At 29.4% G+C, this 27,296-nt stretch overlaps 2 protein-coding genes across 2 annotated transcripts; one reads left to right on the top strand and one right to left on the bottom strand.

Annotated features, from left to right (window-relative positions):
* Positions 1-2,621: 2,621 nt before the first annotated feature.
* Positions 2,622-8,675, top strand: Gpat4 (Glycerol-3-phosphate acyltransferase 4; the record flags this gene model as incomplete). The annotated part of the gene is made up of 9 exons (XM_018551512.1): positions 2,622-2,903; positions 3,004-3,138; positions 3,227-3,361; positions 3,668-3,904; positions 5,199-5,432; positions 7,750-7,865; positions 7,977-8,118; positions 8,299-8,507; positions 8,588-8,675. Coding segments are annotated over 9 exons (1,578 nt in total), but the record flags the coding sequence as incomplete, so codon positions are not given.
* A 3,378-nt stretch (positions 8,676-12,053) lies between these two features.
* mbc (dedicator of cytokinesis protein myoblast city) lies at positions 12,054-25,517 on the bottom strand. Its single transcript, XM_018551516.1, has 23 exons — positions 25,475-25,517; positions 24,357-24,598; positions 23,509-24,257; positions 23,198-23,354; positions 22,789-22,959; positions 22,325-22,705; positions 22,008-22,223; positions 21,591-21,913; positions 21,093-21,441; positions 20,086-20,184; positions 18,960-19,150; positions 18,509-18,859; positions 18,020-18,296; positions 17,637-17,884; positions 17,315-17,446; positions 16,942-17,221; positions 16,631-16,854; positions 16,253-16,552; positions 15,635-15,944; positions 15,429-15,538; positions 14,880-14,987; positions 12,981-13,248; positions 12,054-12,900 (listed from the first exon to the last, which is right to left on the bottom strand). The coding sequence occupies exons 1-23, from the start codon at positions 25,515-25,517 to the stop codon at positions 12,448-12,450; spliced, it is 5,982 nt and encodes a 1,993-aa protein (XP_018407018.1). The 3' UTR covers positions 12,054-12,447.
* Between the last annotated feature and the right edge of the window lie 1,779 nt (positions 25,518-27,296).

Raw genomic sequence — 27,296 nt, 5'->3', positions numbered from 1 at the left:
CCCTCCCTCCCTCCCTTCCTCCCTCCTTATTTCTTTTTCTCTTTCTATTTATTACGATTCTTAATAACTCTCAATGCCAGAGACAAATAATGCTCTTATTAATTTACCTGGTGCAAACACACTGAATAAGTGCCAGTTCAATAAACAGAAGGAGTGACGTGATATGTTTGTCTGCGGAATTAATTAATGCACTTGAATACACATACCAGATAATTACGCACACTGTAATGTTTAGCATATCAATTCAATAAAAGTAGTCTGATCAATGTATAATGAAAAACTCATTTTTCAAATAAATTTTCTTTGTTTGAGTTAATTTTAACAATTGCATACATAAATAAATCAATACTTTTAGACTAAAATGTTATTTTTCATTTTTTAACAAGATATGAGACTGAGTAAACATTATATATTATTTAATTAACAAATTTTATTAACAAAAATAATAATCAATTATCATGAATTATTGTAAATATTCAGAAAATAATTTTATTTTGTCTCAGATAGTTATTAACCGTTATAATTTATTAAATTTTTATTATATCAAAATATGCTTATGTCAGAGTGATTACTAATTATTTTGGACACGCAATGTTCACGCGGTCGATTACTATTCTGGAATTTGCTCCTGACTCATCATTGAAGTTTTTAATGTTATCTTGCCATTATCGATCAGTGAACGAAGATCAAAGTCTCTAATGAGAGATAATAATTATTGAAATTAACCTTCCGAAGATTAATGTTCTCATAGAGGGTAAAGAATGCATCTTATTTTTGATCCTATCAAAGATCTTTGATGCTACTCTTTGATTTTTGATCAGGGAATGGAAAGTTACTTTTTAAAAATAACTAGTTACAGTTACTCGTTACCGAGTAAAAAATGTAACTAGTTACAGTTACAGTTATCGCTTTTTAAAAGTAACTCGTTACAGTTACCGTTACTTGGAAAATAACTTTTCGTTACTTTTCCGTTACTTTTTTAAAATCAATTAAAAAATGTACTTTTGCATTTTTTTTTTTTTGTAATACTGACAAATATATAGTTTTATTAAAAAAAAAAAAAACAATGTAGAATGGCTCAAATAATAAATTAAATAAAAGTAAAATGAGAAGGGTTACGAGCCAAAAATGAAACAGTTTATTTCCGATAAGAACGACGATGACAATGTAATTAAATGTATAAATACCAAATATATTAGAACAATAACATGGATAAAACAAGATAAAAACAAGCGACGTTTCGACACTTATTGTCATCGTCTTTTAAACTGTTTCGCTTTTGGGTTCGTAGCCCTTCTCATTTTACTATTATTTAATTAATTTTTTAATTTTTTTTAAACACAATTTTGTAATTCTAAAACCTGTAAAATATGCAGCAAACTGAAATATTTGTATGTCCTATGTATTACATAGAAAATAGAAGTGTAAAATAATTACTGAATCATAATGTCTAAGGGGTTTCAATTCTTATTGATAAGCGCTATAAATAGCATGTATCCAATCGAACCGTGTTCAATCGTGTGCAAAGTAACGACAAAAGTAACTGTAAATTTCGTTACCGTTACCCAAAAAATGTAACTCGTTACCGTTACAGTTACCAAAAAAAGAAAGTAACGCAGTTACCAGCAAAGTTACCAAAAAAGTAACTTGTAACTGTAACTTCGTTACAAGTAACGAGTTACTTCCATTCCCTGTTTTTGATGATATACCGTTTTTGGACGCACATATAGATTAATATTGCGTGCATCTGTTTTTTTACTATTTCCTACAGACCTGCAATAATAAAGTATTTTTGTATTACGCAACTTGTTGTATGTAGGATGACTTCCCCTTACCTCATTTCTCTCTTCATAAATTGAAACGGATTTCGTAGTAACGACAATCAAATAAATTAGTGTTGCAAATAACAATTCTATACAAAATAAAATAACTATTCTAAACAGTTAATAGTAATAAAATTATATCAGAAAGTAAAATCTATAAATTATTCTTAATCTATAATTCTTAATCTAATTTTCCTTAATTGATTTTTTCTACCCATATTTATACAATATGTCAACACACGTTAATTTAATTGATAAACAAATTATTATCTCAGATTAAAAATATATGAAATAAGATTTTTTTAAGTGTTATTATATTTATTATATAATTAATGCTAATATTTTAAAATTCTATTTTAAAATTGAATATTTCAATATTTGAAATTTATTGAAACAATTAGGTTCAATTTTGTTTCTTTAGATATAATTATTGTTGCATTCTTCGAAGTCTCACAAAACATATTTTTGTTAATCCACAGTCCACAGTATAATTTACCTAAATTGTTTTATCAGATATAATTTTCACTTTGATAAATAATCTTTCTTTATTTGCAACTAAATTAAATTTTTCAATAAAACTAGTAATAACAGTATGTTTTTCAACATTATAAAAAATTTAAGAAAGAAAGTTTTAAGGTATAAAGTCAATCGTAAAAGAATTTATTTATTAGAATTATACAAACTCTAATATTTGTTAAAGCTTTACAGCTAGAATTTTAATAATCCTTATACACAACAAAGATGTAAATAATTAACGTGTTATACGCTTGATAACTGACCACGTTTATCGTATTACAGTACGGCCGACAAAACATAGAAAATGTGAAGAAGAGAAATGGTACTCGGGATCCAAATGAGGATCTTAGCACAGAAGAGGAATGTGAGTCACAAACGATCACGGAAAAAGATTCTACGATAACATCACCTAAAATGCAAAATGGGAATATAAGTAATTCGGTGATAGCCAGGTCGAAAGACTTAATCTTGGTCCCTGAGCCGGAAATGCATAATTACAAAAATTATGTTAACGAATCGAACCTGAAAAACGACCATAAACCATCAATAATGGATGACAAAGAGGTAAATTAATGGAAAATTATAGAATAGATTATATTTTTATTAAGTTTTACTAAATAAAAAAATTAATCCTATTTTTCTCAATTATTTCTGAATATTTCAGGATAACCTTAATCAGAGAAACTCTTTTGAAACGCAAATCGGATTTGCGACAAGTTGTTTGGATTACATCAGAGCCGGCGTTGAAGCAATTATAGAAGACGAAGTGACTTCACGCTTTGAAGCTGAAGAACTTAAGGTAATATTTTATAGACTGTAATAATTATTTGTATAATTTGCATATTGATAATTAACATGTTTGGATAATGTGTGAATGTGTCTTGTAGAATTGGAACTTGTTAACTCGAACGAATAGACACTACGAATTTATCTCCTGGAAATTAACATTTATATGGATATTCGGATTCGTTATGCGTTATTGTTTCCTGCTACCTTTAAGGATATTTATCTGCTTTGTAGGGGTAAGTTTGATATTTATTTTATATATTATGCTTATTATAATAATGCTGAACATATAATAGTAGCCAAAAATTGATAAATAATCGATAGTTTCCTGATACGATCCTATTTATTTAGCGATATAAAATCAATTTCCTTTAGGTAATAAAATTTATAGCAGATATTAATCTCCTGCAAAAAAGTTAAATGCATCTTTAATATTTTTGCATTTTTGACATACGTTTTAGATTTGCGGTGCTGTCAAATTAAGTTTAAGATATTTGTCATAAATTTACAATTGTATACGTACTAATGTCAAAGCTTCTTAGGTATTATATCTAGTATTCGTAACATTTTTAATCGGCTTTCTGCCGAATGGCCGCATAAAACTTTGGGCGAACAACCAGGGCTCCCTTATTGCATTCAGGATAATATCCCGTTCTATGTCGAGTATGATCACGATCCACAATCCAGAATACAAACCAAAGAATGGAGGAGTGTGCGTGTCGAATCATACGTCTACCATCGACGCCTGCATTTTATCCACGCAAACGACTTTCTCTTTGGTAATATATCGTAGACGGAGCAATATATTTATAAGCTGATTTCAAGCAACGCATTACCATTGTTTCGTCACAGCGAACATATTTTCTATTCGTTAATAGCTTTGCATTATTTTAATTTTGTCATATTTGGGATTTGGGAATGATACCAGAACAAATTATCATATTCATATGTTTGACATTTTATATTTGTAACATACGTACATATCGTGATATTCATATAATTCATGTTATTAAAAAACTGTATGAAACAGACAGTATATGGTTTTTTATCCATGATATATAACACTGAATATAAAGGATAATATTTTCTTCATGTTTCGTGATTTCTATTACGTAACAAAACAATGTGATTTTAGTCGGATCATTTTTCATAATATATAGGGTGACCATCCGTACTCTTTTTCCCGGACTGTACTCTTTTTGTGGGCGTCCGGGAGCGTCCGGGCGGGTTTTCTATGTGCACTCTTTTTTTGTACTACTTTTGGGACTGGATAACGAGCTTGCACTTTTTGTACTCAGCTTCTCTCTCTTAAATGCCCTAGCCGAGTTCGTGAATATCTAGTTAATATCAAGTCAATGGACTGATGAAAGAAATCGACTGCTTTTAGAATCTGTAAGAGGAATGATGTTAGTGCAATTCAACCTAAAACATGTTACGTGTTCAGAATTTTACGCACATCTTCTTCAAAAAGATTTATTATCTGAGTGAGATTGGTAGATCAGATAAATATAAGAAATAATAAATGTAAGTGACTTTACATTAGACTTATTACAATTATATTTACAATATAAATATTATGATTTACAGTAAGTCGTTAATGATGTAATATTTTAACGAAAAAACTTGTGTTAAAACTCGTGATTAAAATGTTCTTGTAATAAATAATAGGATTGAAAATTTTTATTTATAAAGAAGGTAAAAAGAGATGAAAAAAGTGTTTAACAGTAAAACATGAAATATATAATTGATGCAATGTCATGTATACCAAAAGCCGGTTCATGTCATGCATTGTATGTTTATTTATTTTATCTTTTTTTTTTTGGTCGGTGGTGTACTACTTTTGTACTACTTTTTCACTACAAATGTCCTACTTCACAAATATACCTTATGATCACCCTAATAATATATGATCGAGGATCAGAAGTTTGTTACTAATGTTACAGAAGTTATTGCACATTACTGGTAAATGTTACAGGTAACGTGTCCTGTAACTTTGGTTTACAGGTAATACCTACTCAGCAACGATAGAGAGGGAATCCCACGTTTCTCAGGTGCAAAGCTTGTGGTTTACAGGTGATGTGGCTGACAGTGTGTACTGCAGTAGTGGGCTACGTTCCCGAGGGTAGTTTCAAGCGGTGGCTCAACTACAAAGTCTCCATAATGTGCTTTGCTGTCTTATCCAGTGCTCTGTCTTCAGTCATCACCTACAACAATCCAGAGAACCGCCCTGTCAGAGGCATATGTGTAGCTAATCACACATCTCCTATTGACGTACTCGTACTTATGTGTGATAACTGTTATTCATTGGTATGTTTCCAATAGGTCGCTAATGGATAGGAATATTTTTTACAGCTGCTTTTTTACACAAACACAATTCTTTTGCTTTGCTTATCCATAATACTTTTGCGAATATCTTTAAAACGATGTATTCTGTAACTTTATAAACATGCTAGCATTTCATTATTGCCAATAGTTTTGTTGCTTTTCATTGTTGCTTTATTAAAATGTTCGAAAACGCGTTCTCTTTTCTCATCGGTTACAGATTTGATGAAGTATATGTATTTGACATTGATTTTTTCTTTGCAAAAATAGCATGAAAAAATCGGGTATGTTAAGTTAGCACCCCAACTATAGTACTCAGGAGTTCTGATTAGAGATCCCACTTCCTTTTGACGAGACGAAGAGTTCCCTATAGTTAATAACAAGAATTCCGCTCAATAAATATTTTTTTTGCATTTTTTTAAAATGGGGTGCTAACTTTTTATCGAATTTCAAAGTGGAATAGTTCTGAGCGGCTTAATAGCTTCAATTTGCGATTGCCTAGAGTTCCTGATATGTAAAAAAAATTTTCGAATAATAAAAAAAAATAAATTTTTGAAAAATTAATTTTTGAATACAATAGTTCTGATGATAATTCCTGCTTCTTTTTGACGATACGAAGAGTTCTCTATGATTTTTAATGACATATGCGCTTAATAATCATTTTTTAATAATTTTTTAGAAATGATGTGCTAACTTTTTAACGAAATTTAAGGTCGCATAGTTCTGATCAGCTTAACAGAACTATTTTGTGAATACCTAGAGTTCTTGATACATAAAAAACATTTTTGAAATATAATAAAGTTTAAAAAAAATAGTGGAAATCTTTGAAAATTTTTTTGAGAGTACCGAGTAGTTCTGAGTAGCGTTTCTTATAGTACTCGACGAGTTCTATCGAAAATTGTAAGGTGAAAAAGCGATTGGACCAACGGTTTGCAAGATACAGCGACATTTGTCGGAAGATCAACAATTTTTAGAGTGAATATATCTCGGAAACCGTTGGTCCAATCGCTTTGAGCCCTGATACTTTTCGACAGAACTCGCCGAGAACTGTCCAGAACTCCGAACAGAACTACTCGGTACTCCCAAAAAATTTTCCGACGTGGGACTTCGAAAAAAATTTTTGGTCAAAATTTTGGTCCAATCGCTTTTTCACCTTACAATTTTCGATAGAACTCGTCGAGTACTATAAGAAACGCTACTCAGAACTACTCGGTACTCTCAAAAAAATTTTCAAAGATTTCCACTATTTTTTTTAAACTTTATTATATTTCAAAAATGTTTTTTATGTATCAAGAACTCTAGGTATTCACAAAATAGTTCTGTTAAGCTGATCAGAACTATGCGACCTTGAATTTCGTTAAAAAGTTAGCACCTCATTTTTAAAAAATTATTAAAAAATGATTATTAAGCGCATATGTCATTAAAATCATAGAGAACTCTTCGTATCGTCATAAAGAAACAGGAATTATCATCAGAACTATTGTATCTAAAAATTAATTTTCAAAAATTTTTAATTTTTTTTTATTATTCAAAAATTTTTTTTACATATCAGGAACTCTAGGCAATCGCAAATTGAAGCTATTAAGCCGCTCAGAACTATTCCACCTTGAAATTCGATAAAAAGTTAGCACCCCATTTTTAAAAAATGCAAAAAAAATATTTATTGAGCAGAACTGTTGTTATTAACTATAGGGAACTCTTCGTATCGTCAAAAAGAAGCAAGAATTATCATCAGAACTATTGTATTCAAAAATTAATTTTTCAAAAATTTTTAATTTTTTTTTTATTATTCAAAAATTTTTTACATATCAGGAACTCTAGGCAATCGCAAATTGAAGCTATTAAGCCGCTCAGAACTATTCCACCTTTAAATTCGATAAAAAGTTATCACCCCATTTTTAAAAAATGTTTATTGAGCGGAACTCTTGTTATTAACTAATAGGGAATTCTTCGTCTCGTCAAAAGGAAGTGGGAACTCTAATCAGAACTCCTGAGTACTATAGTTGGGGTGCTAACTTAACATACCCGAAAAAATCTATACTTATTATAATTTTATGATTTTTATATATGAAAATAAAGGATATCTATGTTAAAGAAATTTATATTAAAAACACGGTTTATTATTTTGATTATTTAAGAAATATTTTGTATGTTATATTTTTCAACGATTATAATTAATGAAATTTTTTTTCTTAATGATCTTCATTATCTGTAATTCGTAAAAAGTGTACGAATTTTTGAGAACAATATAGTATAATTTTTAAATATATATCAGACACCTTATTTACATTTCTTATTATAGATAGGTCAGAGGCATGGAGGTTTCTTAGGATTGTTACAAAGAGCTCTTGCCCGTGCCTCTCCACATATATGGTTTGAACGTTCTGAGGTCAAAGATAGAGAAGCAGTTGCGATAAGGTATGATTACTTATACGCAATTATGTTTTTCTGTCATACCTATTTTGTATTCTACATAGATTATTAGTTTCATATTCTGTATGAGTTATTAATACATTACACTTTTTGCAGGCTAAAGAAACACGTATCTGATCCTACAAACCCACCGATACTCATATTCCCGGAGGGTACCTGTATCAACAATACATCAGTTATGCAATTCAAAAAAGGCAGTTTTGAAGTGGACAGCATTGTTTATCCTGTAGCTATAAAAGTAATTTTTTATTGTATTTCTTACACATATACTTTTGTACAATATTTTTCAATATTCATAAATAGAAATGAGCATACAGCCACAACGCAAGATGTCATTTGCAAAAGTCATATATTTAAAAAAGAGACAAATTTTTTCAATATTGTTAAAATGTTTTGTTTTTGTTTTTTAAATATATAGTATGACCCAAGATTTGGAGATGCATTTTGGAACAGCAGTCGATATTCGATGTTACAATATTTATATATGATGATGTCTAGCTGGGCTATAGTTTGCGATGTATGGTATCTCCCTCCAATGCATAGGAAAGAAGGAGAGAGTGCCATTGATTTTGCGAATCGAGTGAAATCTGTGATAGCGCGGCAAGGTGGTCTTGTTGATCTGCAATGGTATGTTCGACACTAGTTTAAAGTTTTGTAAGAAATGGGAATTGGAAATAAAATTGATATACTTATTTTATGAATGATAGGGACGGCCAACTGAAGAGGATGAAGCCAAAGAAGGAATGGAGAGAAAAGCAGCAAGAAGAATTCAGTAAACGATTAAAAGTCGAATAAATAGTAATATCATTTCTAGTCATTGTTTCATATTACATGATATTTGTCTGTTTAAACAAAATTATTTAATTCAATTGGCTTCTCTGTTACATATCATTTTCATATACATCATAATTATAATGAAGAAAATTGTTGTATCCCTTTAGTTTGCATTATTAAATTTTAGATATAGATATGTTTGCAAATATAACAGTTTGCACTTTTTTGCTAAATTAGTAAATACAAATAATTGGCATTCTGACATTACGTGAGATGATGTAATATTGTATATTTGCAATTACACAAGTAACTTTTTAATATAATTTTTAAATGAATTTGTGTGCTGTGTGGCTTATGCCTTGAGAGATTCGAGTTTTCATTTGAAGTGTAAATGTAATATTTGCTATAATTTTTAGTAATAAGGTTCGTTGATTGCAAAGGCATTACGAACTTATTATTTATGTGCGGAATGTGTAATTATTAAAGCGTGTGATATTTTTTGCATGTGAATGTATGTAGCATCAAGAAACTTTTTGATTATTTATAATATGAAATTATTGAACAGTCAAACATTTTAGATGCATTAATGTTCCCTTGTCTATTAGAAAAAATTGTTTTAGTTTTTCCTGTAGTTAAAAGAGAAACAAAATATTTATTAATTTTTCTTAAGACTTAGCGAAATGACAACTTAGCACCCCAGATTACCAGTCCTTTAAGAGTACTGTGCACACGATTGCATTATGTTATTTTTCTATTAAAACTGAATAGCATCTCAATATATATATTTTCTACTTTTATATTTTACATATATAAAATGTAAAGATTTTTAGCGTTCTATATTGCGATTGCATGTCAGTATAATATATGATTATGAATTTAATATATAAATAAGACATACGCGTGTGCATATTCATGTATCTGTGAATTCAATTAAAAAGACTACATTAAGAGAATGAAAAAGAAAGATATACAAGTATGAAGAAACGGAAGATGTATTTTCTCATACTTCCAACCAAAGTTAAATAGCAGATTTAAAATAAGTGCTATTTTACTATTGATGGCATTATTATAATAACTAGTAGTAAGTCAATAATAGATGTTATTCATTATTATTAATTTAAATGAAGATGATATCTATTATAAATTCATACTATTTGTTATTTTATTATCTGGCCTAATTCCTATTATAATTATAAAATTAAGTATTTATATTTTATAAATATTTTTTATAAAATAGTAATATATGATTAACTATTTTGGCGATAAACTTAATAAATTTATTTTAAACCTATTTTAAGAAAAACTAAAAAGAATGGTAATTAAATAAAATAAATGATATTATTTAAATGATACAATTATTGCGTGGGGAAAATAAATTATAAGTCGATTTATTTTCCGAATTTATTTTTATCATATTTTAACATCATTAATATGCTTATTATAAAACATGCATGCATTAATTATTTCGTAAAATTAAATTTCTAAATGTCACTGTAAAATTTCTTTCATAAAACAAACAGCATAAAATATATTTTTATAGCAAATAATTAGTCAATAATATATAAAAGGGGTGTGTGTGTGTGTGTGAACACGCGCGTGTGTAACTATATTGCTTATTAAAAAGTAGGGATTCTTGGGATGTAAAATTATTTCATCTGTTATAAATAAAACTGATTTGTTGTATAGCATGTATATATATTTGTTATCACTTTGTTTATATTGAAGAAATGTATTATATAGTGTGTATGAATTTAATAATTTGAATGGCATTTGTTTATAATTAATATCTGTCGATATATGTAAATGTAGTTAAATAAATTAAAGCATATTAAATAAAAATTGATTTGATATGAAAGTGTTGTGCAGTATATCATGTAAAAATAAAAAAAAGTTGTTTAGATACAAAGATGGTACATTAGTTTCTAATAGTAATTAATTATATAATTAGGAAAGCAAATGGCACTATATTAAATTTCTTAATTTTTAGGATCAATATATTGTCAATTTTTTCGATTACATAACAAAATTGGTGTCAAGCTAAGAACTGTATTCATAAATGCTCTGTTCAAGCATATATATTTGTTTTCTCTTTCGGAGCTTATTCCGTAAATAAGTAAACAAGTTGAACTAACATAAGAACAATAACTTTGAATACAGATCTTTGTTACATTAATTATTATAATGGACAAACTATCGAACTTTTTATTTTTTAGTTTATCGATTCTTTATAGCTTAGTGCATTAGATAAATATCAAATATATTATACGATACTATTTTTCATTAGCAATACATATAATGCTCTAACGCTTTTAATAAATAAAGCACTAATCTCTTTGGCATGAGACTCAAGTAATAATGATGAAAAATATAATAAATAAGTTATTAACGGTATAAACGACTGTTTCTACTAAGTAAGTTTTTAGAATATGCTGTAATTAAAAAGCAACACAAATCAATACCCTGATTGATTATGAAGTTTTAAATTTTAAAATTATAGATTATTATATAACTCCTTGTAATTCACTTAAACTTTTACTCTGATTTTGTGCTCAATTAGAAAACAACTTGGTATCATATGACTGTATTACGATCATGTAATCATTATATTATTCATTTGAATGAAACAGATATGCAAAAAGCATATGCATTATTTGCTGCATACTTGTTGAATATATTTATAAACAATCAATATCTTCTCATATTTTTAAAATTAAGTTAACATATAAGACTATAGTCTCGTTGTTAACAAGTATGAATGACTTATATAAACATTAACACACATAAATTGTTTTACCACTAGATCACAATGGCTCTTGGTAATATTTAAATAACTACATGTCGCGATTAAATTATAACTACTCTCATAATCATGTTATAAAAATCGAATTTGTAAAATAAATTATAGTATTATAACAAACAGAAAATTGCAAAACATTAATTGTTTCCATTATATTTAATGCATATTGTATTATTGATAGCAAATCCGTTAAAAAATGGTTAGTATAAAATGTAAAATGTTTCCAAAGTTTTTTGTTACAATTAAAGCTATGTATGTATACCTTTTATATCAAAATTTATAAAAAATATATATTTTCCACGAATATATATATCCAAAGTCATATTGAAATAAAGTCTTTGATCGCAAAAAAATGGACGTTTCTATAGTCTGCTACGCATTGTAATGGATATTACAGCAAGCATTTAAGTTATAATAAAGCAATATTAAAACGTTCAATAATGTGCTTGTTTAGAATAAACGATTGTTAAAAGCAAATTTTGTAATTTTCATCGTCATGTAGCACAAATTCTTTCCTTTTTTCCGTTTTATCAATAATCTAAAAATCTTTAATCTCTTTGAAGCACAAAACTTCGCTACATATAAGAATAGAAATATAACAAATGCATTGCTATAGTATCAGATAATGACGTCGTTATAGTCCTTGTCACATGTGCGTATTATAAATCATAAAATATTATATCTTTTAAATCCATATTAACTTTGGATTCCTTTGTCAATGACATTGCTCGTTCAATATAAAAGTAATACTTTCTGTTGTACAGAGTAAAGGATGTGTGTCACAGTAGCGTATACTTATTAGCTTATCCTAAACCGCGAAAGAAAGGCACAAAGAAATATATTATAATGCTAACTCTAATGAATGGTAACTCTAAATATTGACAATACAAAAATTAAATAGAAAGAACGCTTTTATAAACGTGGATGATTGCTTATTTCGTTCACAATGTTTGGCAAGGTGAACAACGTGAGATGTCTGCAGAATTTTATATTATATTATGCGGTCGACGAATCCTCAACAAGTGAGTTTTCGACATCGTTAGAGACAAATGTATTCTTGTTCAAATTGTGAACCGTTCTTTTTGGTTTCGGTGGAGGTGTTGGCGGTTTAGAGTGACTGTCTACATCATCATCGGTAGGCGTCGGTAATTTGTTTTTCCACTGTCCCGAAGACTTATTCAGATTATTCAAAGCAGATCGATTAGTGGACAATTCTTCTGAAAGATTACAATAATCTGCTTCACGCATTTTAATTGGTAAAGGTGGTGGTGGGTCATCTTCAGATGCTGTACTATCGGTTGTGCCAACGCTATCTCTATTTCCTTTCCCTAAACCGCTTGATTCCAATCCATTGTTGATATTTCTTAGGTAGTGAGATTGACCAGACCAACGATTACTCATTCTTTTTTCTTTTTCCGCTTCCGATCTCAAGGGACGTTTAGGTGTGAGCTGTATGCAACGAAAATTATAGTTATTAATTATATTTACTTCAAAGTCATAAGTAACAAGGCAATGTTCAAAGTCTTTACCTCTTGTCGAAGTTCGAATATATGCGTTGATTGTAAATTAGATATTAACGATGTAACAGACGATGTTGCTTGTTGAATTGAACTAGATATTTCGGTTGTGGTATACCACTGGCTGGTCGGTTGATCGGTTTTTGTCACTGTGGCAGAATCACTCTTTCGCGAGCTTTTACGCTTCGAATCTTTTTTCTTATACGTTCCTGGACTCGGATTTCCCAATGCTTTTTGCAAAGAGGCCGTTGACAAGATGTGTGAACGAAGAGAGTTGTTCCTACAGATTAAAAATATTCGCGCGATTAAAGATGTCTTTGTTATTTAAAAGAGAAAATTTGTAACTCTGGACAGATAAAAAAGAAAAAGATCAACTATTAATTGAACAATGCAACTCATGATTGAGTAGATAAGCGAGATTGAATTTTATAATAAAATAAATTAAAATTTATTATTGTTAAATTGAAATTTTCACAAAAAAATAAATTAAAATTTACAATAATTGTTAAATAAAATTTTCTAAAAGTTATGCGTCTGCTAATATTCGTTGAGGGATCACTGTGGTAAGAGAAATATCGAATAATAATTGCGATGCCATTCGAGCTTTGCAATAATCTCGTAACACAAGTGTATTTTTAATTACCTATCGTAGTTATTGTAGACTTAGGAAGTTTAGTAGAGATTGCCAGTTGTGTGTGAAGAAGATATATATTATAGGGATATTTATGACGATATTATGAAAAATGCAAAACAAAATCATGCAGATAAAAAGCAGAATAAATAAATAAACAGATATAAAAATACTCACAATAATAATCACAAAGAAACAAATAAAATACACTTTTTGTATACATTTAGAATTAAATACATAGAATGATATATACCTATAATGTATAGAAATATAACTACGTGGCATTCAAAATAGTTTTTATTGACTTATTGTCTTAAACCTATATTCTACAATTGCGCAAGTGTAGTTGTAAATAGTTGTAGTTGTAAGAATTAACCAATCACAGTCAAATATTCTTCTCGCATTCGGATATGATTGATGAATTTTTACAATTACAACCACTTACAATTACGTTTACATAGTTGTAGAATAGGCTTTATATGCTTTTGCAAAATTTGCATTTTAAATTACTTATTTTTAAAATTGTGTTCTTTCCTCCCAATTATATATAAACTTTAATATTATTTATTCAATACTAATTGTAATTTTATGTTTTATACTTTATATTTTAATAGAAGCATTCAAAATCCAGCTTGACCGTAAATGGCTTATTCTCATCGGTATTTGTAATTTTATGGTTTTATAAATTTTCTACCCCCTCGGAATATACATATATGTAAAATAAAATGAATTAAATTAGTGCAGTATATGTAATAGGATATATATTAATTTATATATTAATTGTATAAAAATTAATAAAAACAAGCAAAAATAAACAATATGCAGTATTAAACAATATTAAGCATTATGCATGATGCTTTCATTAAAAAATGTAAAAAGAACGAGAACATTTATATAGGAGTATTAAGTGCGACGAAAGGATAATAAGGTATTATGCGAGAGTTTATCAGGTCCAACAGCAATATTCCTGAAATCATATTGCATTCTTTTCTATCACGTGTTCTGAACGGCATTTTTATATTATTTATCTTCTACAATGTAAAATGTGATATTTTTATAGTAAATATAATATAAATCCGTGCATCTAACGATTGTTAACTAAAATTGAATAATTATATGTATATTTCATATAAGATCTAAGTATAAATACATTAATGAATTAATAAATACGTAATATTTTGTTTCTTTGAATAATTGAGATTACACTAATTCATCTATGAAAAGTGCTTTAAGTTTTAGTTAGTGCTGGAAGTAAGTTAACATTGGTATGATGACTTTACCTTGATAAATTGACGTTTTGAGTATTACTCGAAGGTGTGTTGTTGTTAAAATTGAACGATGCAAGCGACTTGAACGTTGCAACTTGGGATCTTGTAAGTGAAGATACCCTGTAGCGAGTTACACAGCTGAATGGGGTAATTATAAAATAGCCATATAACTATTTACTGTTTATACAAATTTCTCAAATCAACAATATTTGATTTTGTACATTTTAAATAATATACACGCCTATTTTTGTGTATATGTTGTTTTTATTTATAATAATGCTTAGAAATGTCTCGCAGAATGAGTGCGTTATTTTGACATTTAATGCACAAGTAAAGATAATGTTAAAAACAATTGGCTTTATAATGTTATTTCTTAAGGCAGTTAATAACTTTTTAAAATATTGTGCTTTATTTTAATAATGATGATTGTGATATAGCAATAACATGCTATGCAATAGTTATATCTATGTTAGTTACAATATATGTATATATATATATATATATATAAACTTATTAATAAAATTGTAAACATGCCGTGCAAAAATGAACGGAAAAGCTTACTCTGAATTATTCATATTTGACTCGGACAGGCAGTGATTATCTCCTCTCGAAATTGGTGGTCTTCGCATTGTTACAGTTTGCGTTAGGCTTTCAATTTGTAAATCGCAGGTCTGTGTTATAGAATAAATTATATATTTAAAAATCTAATGTGAGTAATAAATTATTATTATTTCGATAGATATTAATTTGAATAATTAAAAGCTTACCCTTTTTCCATATTTAGCTTCTACTTGATTACGCATCGACATAAAACATTGCTCTAAACGTTGATGAAACGGTGCCAACTCGGTAGGTGCTCGTGTTTTATGTAACTGCAGACCTACACTCAATAGAGGGATTTGCTCTGCAATAAGCCCTTCTAACTTAAGAAGATCTGAACTTTCTTCTGGATGACTATCTTTGTACTCAGCATTGAGGAAAGCTTTTTCGTAGTTATCGATACCACCCATAACAGCTGGATCCAATATGCCATTTAATTTCATGCTCAAAGGATTTAATGGAAGACTAGGATCACTCCTGTATAACACAAATAGTAGTTCCATAAAAATTTATATTGTAAAATAATAGACATATAACAGATATAATAAACAAGTAAATCAATTTTAACACTTTGTTACATTCATTATAAATTATAAAAAAATATGGAATAATATTTATGATTCTGTGTAGAAACAATTTATCATACTTATAATAGATAGATTTCATATTCAATCTCAAAGTCCGATCTATATAAACTTTGATTTTTAAGAAATTAATTAAAAGGTTAATAGTTTTAAATGAAAAAGTTGCATTATGAGATTATAACTCATATCAATTATACAAACCTGTTAGCAATAATAAGATCCCTCAGTGCCGTGTTTGTAGCTTCCATAGTTTCAATCGCGTTTCTCAAGGGGCTGACTAAGTATGTCTCACTAGATGTTACAGGAAACCATCGAAGAATTCCCGGTAACGGGTAGCTTGTGACAAGTACCGTCCGTTCTAACCATAATGAGGCAAATTCATTGCTATTGTTAGTATTAGTATTAACTTCTTTTTCCTTATCGCTATTTACTGAAATGATATCTTTTCTCGGAGCAGGTCTTGAAAATCTAAAACGCTGGACATCATTCACACGATGATATCTAAAATACAAAAACAATCATAATCATAAATATAGAAAATTGATGAAATTTTACCTAAATTATATGTTAAGTACGCACCTTAAAACTGCTTCTGCAGTAACTGGTTTACCACTTAGACGATGCCTTTTTTCATCCATTAGTGGCTCTACCTTATTAATTTGTACATACTGTTGATATGATTCTAGCATTTCTGTGGTGGGTGGAGATAATTTATTCATTTGCTCTGCATTTGGTAGCTGATTTAGTGTTCTTGTGCAAAAATCACTAAGTCGTTCATATTCCTTTCCTCGATAAACAAATACCTATATTGTAAATATGTTATTTTACTAAATAAAGATTAAAATAAATAAAGAATTATTAAAAAATGTTAAATACGTGAAAGTATATACTTTATTTTGGAGAAAAGCAGGATGTCCTTTGCCGTAATATGCGACTCTGAAATATTCTGGTTCAGGTCTTAACTGTTTTACTATACAATCATAAAACTTTGCCATACGTATTAGTAGGACGGACAATTGCAAATAATCAAATGTTTCTTCTTCATATTGTGAAACTAGTTCCTTACAAACAGCAAGAGCGCATTCCCACATTCTTCCTTTATCGAAATAGTCAATAATATCATTGTATAACGCTTCTTTTAATTCACGATGTGTTTGACATAAGGGATATCTAGAAAAATAATAATTTTTATAATATCGATTTCATCTCTGAAGAAGCTTATATTGTATGAACCATTTACTTAATTTGGGTTAGTAATATTACCTGTGTGATATTAATAATGGTGACAAGGGCTGATCACTCCATGCTAATAACTGGCTATGGAGTTTTAAAGAATAAGCAGCTTCTGTATAATTATCGCATTCTAGATGTAATTCACATAATTTGTTCACATATCTATAAAATGTAAAAAAATTATTTAATATATTTTAATAAATATATATTATATTTACATTAAGCCTTTTTATATTTACGGAATGTCTAGAATATTAAAAAATCTAAATTAATCATATTTTTAATCAGACCTAAATTAAAAGACAATTAAAATAAATTTGATTTATAAAAATTACTAGATTTTTGCATTTACCTAATATACATTTCCTTTCTATTAATCTCAGAATAAAATTCCAATAAATTTACAGTACAAAGCATACGATGCTCTTGGGATTCGGCATGAATAATATCGCGATATTGCAATAGGCGATCCATGAGTCTAGATATAGTATCTACGAAACGTAAACCTTGCTCTCGCATTGTAGAATGTTTTTCACATAAAGAACCCATAACGTCAGTCCAAAGTATACGAAATTGTTCGTCACCTCTGCCTCCTTCAACCTGTAAAAATCCAATTTTCATGAAGTAATTTTTCACTAATATAATTATCTAAGTTATTTTCTCTAATTATCAAAGTAAATTTCGATTAAAACTATTCCGTTTCAGTATTTATATATAAAATTATGTATACTATACCAGAATATCCAGTTTTGCAATCATTTCATTTTCATATTCTGTAAAATTAGCTTTGATATGAGCAGGATCGCGCTTAGTATCCCCATATCCTTCTACTATACGTGAACTATAGTACTCGCATTGCATCATGTCGAAAAAAATAGGTATAGTAGCTTTTCTTAATTCAGTATCAGGTATTAATGCCATTTCAAGAATGGCACCAACTAAAGCGGGTACAAACAATATTTTGTGTTGACCCAAGTTGAACCACATAGATCTAATTTCGAATACAGTTGCTCTGTAATGTAGTAAAAGAGAAAATAATAGTTTTATTTGTTAATACAATATTTAATATATATAATAAAATATTATACATACAAAATTTTACATAAAATATATCAACTAAGAATTATTTGTCTTAATGTTATAAGTGTTCTATTTGAGTCTTTAGTTTTATTTTGATACCCTTGAAACATTCTGTGTAATTATTATATTACATAAGAGACATACCTGCGCATATCTTTGTAGCGCTTAATAATACGATTTCGTTTCGCTGATGTAAACGTCTCCAATTGTAAGGCAGGTTGAGTTAAAAATGCGATAGCGCAATGAAAGAAATTTGACCATGCTTGTTGCTCAAACTCAGTAAAAAAATAATCTCTAATTGTGGCTGAGAAATACCGTAAAGAATTTAAAATAATGTTATTTTGAAGCATGATCATCTCACACCAGTCTTCCGGAAATACACTTCTAGAAACCAGATCTTTAAAGACTAATAATATCTCCATAAGAAAATCAAGTAAATCAATTTTGGTTCCAAAATGATTGATATACACTTCATAATGGAGTTGTGTCATTTGTCTGAAAAGAGATTAAAAAGGACAAAAAGATATTTCAGTCTCTGTTCTTCCTACAATATTTTACATTTTTGTTATATATTGTTTTAGAATCTTAAATATACCTGAATATCGCCAACATTACTGAAACTAAATTTCCAACCAAGGGATTTTCTCTATCCATTGATATAACCGTCTGTATAATGGTTCGTAAGGCTGTTAACATTATCTCCTTGACATCTGATACTGTACTACCTATGTCTTTTCTAAAAGTCAGTTCCAAGATGTCAGATAAAATCTTGACGCATAATTCCACCTATAGAAATATAAAGAACAATAAAAAGTAGATTGTTTTGTAAATTATATTTACACAGTATATTTAAAGCTTCCAGACAAAAATTCTTTAAAAAAATCAACAAATTTAAATATCATTCACATCAGCTGTTAAAATATCAGGCTTCTACATATTCCTTTGCCCTTTCGATACATACAAGTGAAACAATGATTGAAAACTATTATAATATTCCTCTTACAGAATCGTTTTTAACTGACGCCAAATTTACAATTTGGCTTACAGGTACAAATTCGCACGCCAATGCGTCTGCACAGTTAGGACTGTTTTACAGTTTTTTTTTGCCAAATGACAGACAATAGTAATCTCCATTCCTCCTTCCGTATTTACTTGATTTAGCGCGTCTCGGTACTTTTTTTATATTTTTCAAGATAAAATTATACTTAAAATAACTTTTTTATGATATACCAGTGATTCAAGACATGTAATGGGATGCATCAAATGAAGGCGATTCTGGAAAAGGAGCACTATATAAGCACTCCAATTCATAACTGTACTGCCATTCTACTCTGCGTATATTGAGAGAGAAGGGAACTATATAGAAGTCTAATATAAATAAAAGCTGATATTTGAATTCGTTGATTTTTTTGGAATTTTTGTTTAGAAAAATTTCAGATATACTGTATACGTTTATAAAATATAAATAAAAAGAATATTAATATATAAATCTAATATATCTAAATTAGTGTGTGATACGGATACACTATGCATCTGTACATTCATACAAAAAATAACTCACGTAATTCGAATCACCGATGCTAAAATTATAATGCAACACAACAGATATAAGTGCAGATACATCAAAGTTTTGTATTAAATAGTCTCAAAATCATGATGCCATATAAAACACATTATTTATCCACATAGGAGACATTTCCTGCATTTATGACAAAAATTACCTCTTCGGAGTAGCCGCGATGTTGGTTGAGCCGATGCCGATTTTCGCCGAGCAGCCTGGCTACCTTCGCCACGCTCTTTCCAGGCGTACTCGATAGCCCCTTTAAACGCCATTAACCAAAACCAAACCGTACAAAAAAATGAAACAACCCTTGTTAGTTGAAAAAAAACAATACCATTTTTTTCTAAGGATGTATACACTATACATTACTGAAAATTTTCCAACACCACAATATAAATATAGAACTGCAGAAAAGATGCAGTATCTTTAAACATAGTATAAAATATCGATATTAGAAAACTATTCATAATACATTAGAAAAAAAATAGATACTTTTTCTAATAAATTTGAGGTTTCTATGTTATATAAACTTCATATCAAATAATTTTACAGAAAAATCGCAAAATGCAGAATAAACATTATACAATAACATCACTAAACAAACACATGCTACATTCCAAGTTTCAATCATTTTCGAGTCATATACATTTCCTTTTTTACATGCTTTTTCGATAGTAAATGTAAAGGATGTCTTTCAACATGTTATATTTTCAGCTAATGCAATTTTTTTTAAATGTATAAAAATTAGGTACCATAGTTTAACAAAGAATTTAATTAGAACACAAAAAATTACAAATTAAAAAATAAAAATGAAGAGACATCCTCTTTAAAAAGAGAAGATTGAGAGAGAGAGAGAGAGAGAGAGAGAAGATTCACAGAAAGATGCGTGGCGGAGGGACAGCAGGCTGCACGGAAAGCACGAACAATGACATTTATCGCACGTCACATTGAATGATAAATGTAAGTGAAAGTTCATGAATTTCATCAAATCCAGTTACATGTAAATTTATGTAGTTAAGACGTATCATGTATTGCGAAAATATATAAGTACATGAACTAATATTATTCTTTGTGTGAGATAGAAAAATAATGTGAACATTTCATATCGCTTAAACTGTAAGTTAAGAAATAGCATTAGAAAATAGCGCATACTTTATAACATCTTACCTCCTCTTTGGATTCCAGTAAATCTCTGACAAGTATAGTAATTCTTGGTAATAAAATTGCTCTACAGTCAGCATTTAAAAAAAGTGGACTGTGAACAATGTCATTTACTGTCATCATTTTTTGTTTAGTTAATCTACCCGTTGGCAAAGTCACAAGTAAATCTGTTAAAATTGTGCTCAATTGCTTGCCGCTATAAACTCTTAATAAATGAGGTATCGTTGTTGGTAGATATTTGAGACAGGCTCCTTGAACCAACAGAGTACCATCTGTTTCATGACTCATGAGATTAACGATAGATTGTAAGAGATCAGTTAAGGTTTGTGAGAATTCTTCTTCATCTTGATTTAACCTTTTAAAATAAAATACAAATATATTCATTAAAAATAATGTTTTTTAAGTCATACAGCGTATTTAAATAATTTTATAAAACATTTCATTTATTATATAATTGCACAACATATAAAAAAAATTATATATGTAATAATAAGTAAAACGTACTCAGTAAATAAAAGACGAGATTCGACAATAAACCTCATGCAGTATTGCAAACTTTTCATTGTCTTAAGCAATAAATCTCGTTCCTGACCATCGCCATTGCTGATGCTGTCTATACGTTTGCGCAATACCGCAATTAATTTCTTATACGCGAGAGTCGCAGAAAAACTTTCAGAAATATATAAATCTAATACTGGTTGAAAGTGCTGATACTTTCTATCGGACACGAGACCGATGATATATAAAAGGCACTCAAAAACCATGTCGTCGTAGACATCACTGTCTGAATTACTCATTAAAATATTAAATAAAGCATCCAAAACATCCTAAAAAAAAAAAACAATATAATTGTCCTTTATAAAAATGTTATTTCTTATAACGTATACATCATTTTCATTTTCAATAAATTAGATTTGTTACCTGCAGAAATTTCACTATTTCCTCCCCATCAACTTTCATTAAAGCAGCTAAGGATTCTTTTAAGTCCGTATTGTGTGACGCCCAATTGAGTAAACCTAATAAGTCTACATTTTGGGTTAATTTAGTTGAGCAAATATTGGTTGCTATTAAAAAGCTATCCTTACTGGTTAATGTTAACGATCCTAAGCTCGGCTTTTTCTCCATATTTAATTCAGCCTAAAACACACAAAATAAAAATAAAGAAAAAAAATAAAATAAAACGTACAAGATTTGAGGATATTAATTTTTTTATCTCTTTATCAAATAAATAATCATACCAATTCTCCACGTGTTGATGGTAATTTAAAATAAGATATATCGCTCTCTTCGTACTTTTTCTGTTCTAATTTATAAACCAACAATTCATGTTGTATGTCTTGTAGAGTCGTTCCATTGCGTTGCATTAATCGAACGTAACTTAAAGCGAATGGCTTTTCAGACTTATCTTTTGCCTCGTTAGAACTACGATGCTTAAACGTAAATTTTAAATGGGCCTGCTTAAATTCTTCTATAGGTATGGCAATTTTAAATGTTTCGCACCATCTAGGTTTGTCTTCGTGATAATAAATAACGCTACGATACTCGTCAATTGGAGACACACCGCCACCTAATGTCATAACTCCGGGAATTGCTATACCATGTTCATTACATACTTTAACCTGTTAAAATTTACCAATACTCATATATATGTATAAGTGTATACATAATATATAATTTTTTTTTAATTAATATTCTTACTAACCGTTACTTCTACATTTTTGTCTGTAGATTTAGAGCCTTTGCTGAATTCACCGCTAATTAATGTTAGATACAGATCATTGCGTACATCACCCGGTAAAATAACTTCTGGAAATCCCATTTTACGCGCGATAGCAACATTACCCAATACCAAATGTGGGTTTTCATCACGTACCTTTTAAGTATTACAAAAACATTAGAAAAAAAAAAAAAATATATATATATATATATAGGTCCGTATTCAGAACGCGTTTTTATTGATAAAAGTGCGCTTTTTTCTCTGAAATTCTATAACGTAAACTATAGCATGTTAGAACGCTAACATCGTTGTAAGCACGTTCTGAATACAGGCCAATATTTTTCTTTTATAGCATAATGAAAATAATTTCACAGATATTTATTTTAAAATTTACCTGTTTCGGATCACCCCTTAGCAATTTTAAGCTAGTCCATAATCCTTGTCCCCCTGTGACATTGGTAATACTACCATTGACATGTTTCTGAATATTTGCTTCTTTTTGTGCAATAATTCTACGTAATGTACCATCAAGGCTATCCTTCTCACAACATCTGAAACACAAGCAGAAAACCAACAAAAAGAATTCTACCTTAATTTTGTAAAAACTATCATATAATGTTTTCCTTTGACACTTTAATCACAAATGCTATATTATTTAATTTTATTAAAACCAAAGTATTTTATTAAATCCAAGTATGTACTTACTGTATAAAAGGTATAAAATGATGTTGCTCAACATCACCCTCAAGCTTGCCGGTAATGAATAAGGTAATATCCATCGCGGCTACACCAAATGGTCTCCTCATACTTTCTGCGCTCTTGATTTTGGTTTGATTGGCTTGTGTAACACTTGAGCGACGGTGATCTGGTTCTTTGGCTTCCATACCGCCTATTCTAATTACATAACAGGCTAAATAAACTTTGTCTCTTGTTAAATCTCTGGAACCAAGATCCGTGAACAATACTCTAAGATTGTGCAACTGATCAATGTCCCTTGCGAGTCCCTCTTTACTCCATGATACCACATAATTCTCCGTGATAGCTTTCATCTCTCTGCCGTCGTATAAAGTCAATAGTAGCTCTACATCTTCTGCCATTTTGCATACAAAATTTCTCACACTGACGAAGAAGATATGTGAATATACAGGTACTTGTGGCTTATAAGGTTTTTTCTTGGTATCATTGCACGCTTTTCTTATTCTCTCCGCAGCAGTCTCATGATGGTAATACAATTGAATAGTGCTTGTCTCCATGGGATTCAAAATATTTCCATGCTCGTCTCGAACCACCATATCCAAACCTAACAGCTGATTTCCAGTGTCTATCTTTGCTGTTGCCAATCTCTTCATATCCTTTAACTCATCCACCGTTAAAGTCCCACTCAAAATCTTGCTTCTGTACCCAATTGCATCCAAAATTTGCTGCTGCATTGTTCTGAAGTACTCGGAATGAATCTATACATACAAAATTATCAAGTCATGTTTACTTTTTTATAGTATTCTCTCTACTTATAGAAATAAGCAAACTGTCTATGATGAGTACTCTATACATACCACATATAAATGTTTCCAATGATGGCCCCATTCTCTTAAGACGTTTGTGATCTCTTGTACTAAGTTATCTGTATTCGTTGATTTTGATAGGATATGTATGTAGGATTTTGGAAAAATTCCACATGTACCCTTAAACTTGCTGCGGCCGTAATACCAATCTGCACATTCCGCAGTTATCTGTACAACCTCTCCAACCGTTAAGCATATTGCGTGCGGGATTGAGTGTGCAAAATTATGGACCGCTAAATAAAGTGATAAAATATAAAAATAAATATAGGCTATGTGTCTGTGATTTTGGCATTCCAGTTTTTCAGGATTACAGTTTTTCAGAATTATGCATAGAATATTTTGACAAAATTTAAATTGTGGAACATCTCTCTTTCTACATTAATGTCAGGATGATAATTCTTTGGAGAGTTTACATGCCTATTAATAAAGTTCAACATTTTATTTATTAATTTATTGTGGTTGATGAAGACTAAGTTGAAACATTCCAATTGATACCTACTTAGTAATTAATAAATTATTTTGAAATTGTGATCTAAAATTACATGCTCTTTATTGACCTATTTTTTCATTGTTTATTTATTAAATTTTACACTATAATTTAAAAAAAGTTTTTTACCATGTAAAATTTATATCTTTAAATTGACTTTCAAATACTACCTATATTGATAAATTCCATACTGAGTTCGAGACAAAACACAAATATGAGTAAAACATAGTGTGTACAGTGTTTTTCTTTAACAGATAATCAACATGCATTTCAATAAAACATTCATTAACATTATTAAAAACAAGATTTGAAGTAATTAACGTCATTTTCTAAAAATATACCAAAGGAACTTTTTCTAAATCGATTAAAACTACAGAAACACGATACTTTTATGACAATTTGTATTATTTGAATACTGTCACGTAAATATTCGATATTCACGAAAATATCATGCGTGAGGTATTTAAGTTGGAAATTCGATATTCGAACGCAGGCCTGCAAAAATGTGCGTTACGACGATGCAACGAGGAGAATTTATCTGAACTCGGGAGGGCACCTCCCAGGATGTTGGAATTTTACAGTGGCAGGTTATTCAATCTCGTATGTGAAAACTGGTCCTCACCTACTCCCGAATGTTCCTCAATTCGTTTCCATGTCATCGTCATTTTTATACAGAACACTTAGCACCTTCAAGGATGTTTACAGTAATTACATCTCGATTCATACTCCGCCAGTGTGAATAATAAAATATTGCCGTTCTATTTTGCCATTTACTATACACTGATATACACAGGATGTTACTTCTCTACTATATTGCCACAAATGAGAGAGTGACAGGGGTCGAGGAGGAGGGAGACAATCCCCTCACACACACACGCACAAATACTTCTTCCTCGATGAGTTTTGGAACACCACATGGAAGACAAATAAAATTTGATACGAAAAGCAAATAAAAGCTATATATCAATAATAGATAAATATTATATATTACTCTAATATGAAAAAAAAATCTTATAATATCTTATATTTTCATGAATTTGTTGTATCTTAAATTCCACAAATTTCTCAAAAAAATTGAATTTTTTAGATTTTATAAGCTTTCTTCAGAAATTCAGAACAAGAAATCTTAAAATATTTCAATTCATGTATACGAAAAATTCTAGAAAAGACTCTCGATATTTCTAAAGATCTAAAGTGTATTAATTTGTATTAAAAATCTGAATATTTATAAAGTTATAAAATTACATAGAAATTCTAAAAAGATTTGAAATATACAAATTCTGAAAAGTAATATAAAGTTGCGTTCCACAAGACGCTTGCAACGCTCGCAAGCATCATCTCTTGTTTAACATTTGATAAACAACAGAGATAGAATGATTTCCACGAACGTTTGTCAGCGTTAAATGAACAACAAGAAAGACCAACAACAAGTGATTTTTATCTCACGGGGGCGCGTAGCCTTTTTCTTATATATAATTAAGTTTATATCAATAATACTTAATAATTATTATAGAGTGCGTAAAAAAACATTCACTATCGTATCGACAGCAGATACTTGACGTCGTCGATAAGAAAGTTTATAGTCGTCCATGGTCATGCAGTATAAGAGTAGTATCAGAGAGGAACTTGAGAGCGGCCATGCCCGGAAATTTAGCTGTTACTTTATTTTGAAGCGCTTCTATGTCCACAAAACGTAGACATTGAACTACATATAAATACATTATTTTAAAATAAAAAAATTTTTTGACTTATATTTCTAATTTAATATTTTGAGTTTTTTTTTGGAATCTTAGGAACAACGTTTCATATTAATTAATATTTATTACAAATATACGTTTCAAAAAGAAATGGTAAGTAGAGCTAAGGTACAGAGCTATACCTACTATATTTACACGAGTCATGGTAATGGAATAACTTAACTGCTCGGTAAGTGAGGTGAGCGGTGACTGTTCGCTCTTCACTCGTGTGAAGCAGGCTCCCCAATATTAAAAAATCGATTTTTTTCTTCATGTATGCGTTGCTCATCGTTTAATTGCTCACGAATGCTCAGTCGGATTTTTCGTTTGCTCACCCTTAGTTCAAAAGATTTATTATGAGCTAACTAACGATGAGCAAACGAATTGCATGAAGAAAAAAATCTTTTTTTAAATTTTTTTTTTTAACCAAAACTTAATTTTCTTGTATCTTTTAGGGAAGGTTCTAGTCAAAAGGCCCGAAAATTAACGTAATTTCATGATTTTTTTTTGAGCGAACGTAAATGTTTTTTGAAAAAACTTTTTATTGCATTTATTAGTACATGTTTGAAAATATAAATAACATTTTTTCCAAAAAAAAAAAATCAAAATGGCGGCTCCAGTCTCATTGAATAAAGCCGTGCGCGGCGATAAGCAATGTGCGCTGCACACTCTATAGTAGATACACCGCTTAGGCAGTGAAAAATGCTT

Source organism: Cyphomyrmex costatus, unplaced genomic scaffold (genome assembly GCF_001594065.2).
Source record: "Cyphomyrmex costatus isolate MS0001 unplaced genomic scaffold, Ccosl1.0 scaffold141, whole genome shotgun sequence".
Classification (NCBI taxonomy): domain Eukaryota; kingdom Metazoa; phylum Arthropoda; class Insecta; order Hymenoptera; family Formicidae; genus Cyphomyrmex; species Cyphomyrmex costatus.
This window is presented reverse-complemented; position numbering and strand designations above follow the sequence as displayed.

What these genes read in the sequence shown, in the direction of transcription:
- mbc (XM_018551516.1), bottom strand. Translation starts at nt 25,517, where the DNA reads ATGACGATGACATGGAAACGAATTGAGGAACATTCGGGAGTAG. An exon ending in TGAGGAACATTCGGGAGTAG is followed by an intron (nt 24,599 to 25,474) that starts GTGAGGACCAGT and finishes CACTTTATTTAG; the next exon opens with CGGTCCATAATTTTGCACAC. An exon ending in CAAAACGTCAATTTATCAAG is followed by an intron (nt 13,249 to 14,879) that starts GTAAAGTCATCA and finishes TTTAATCTGTAG; the next exon opens with GAACAACTCTCTTCGTTCAC.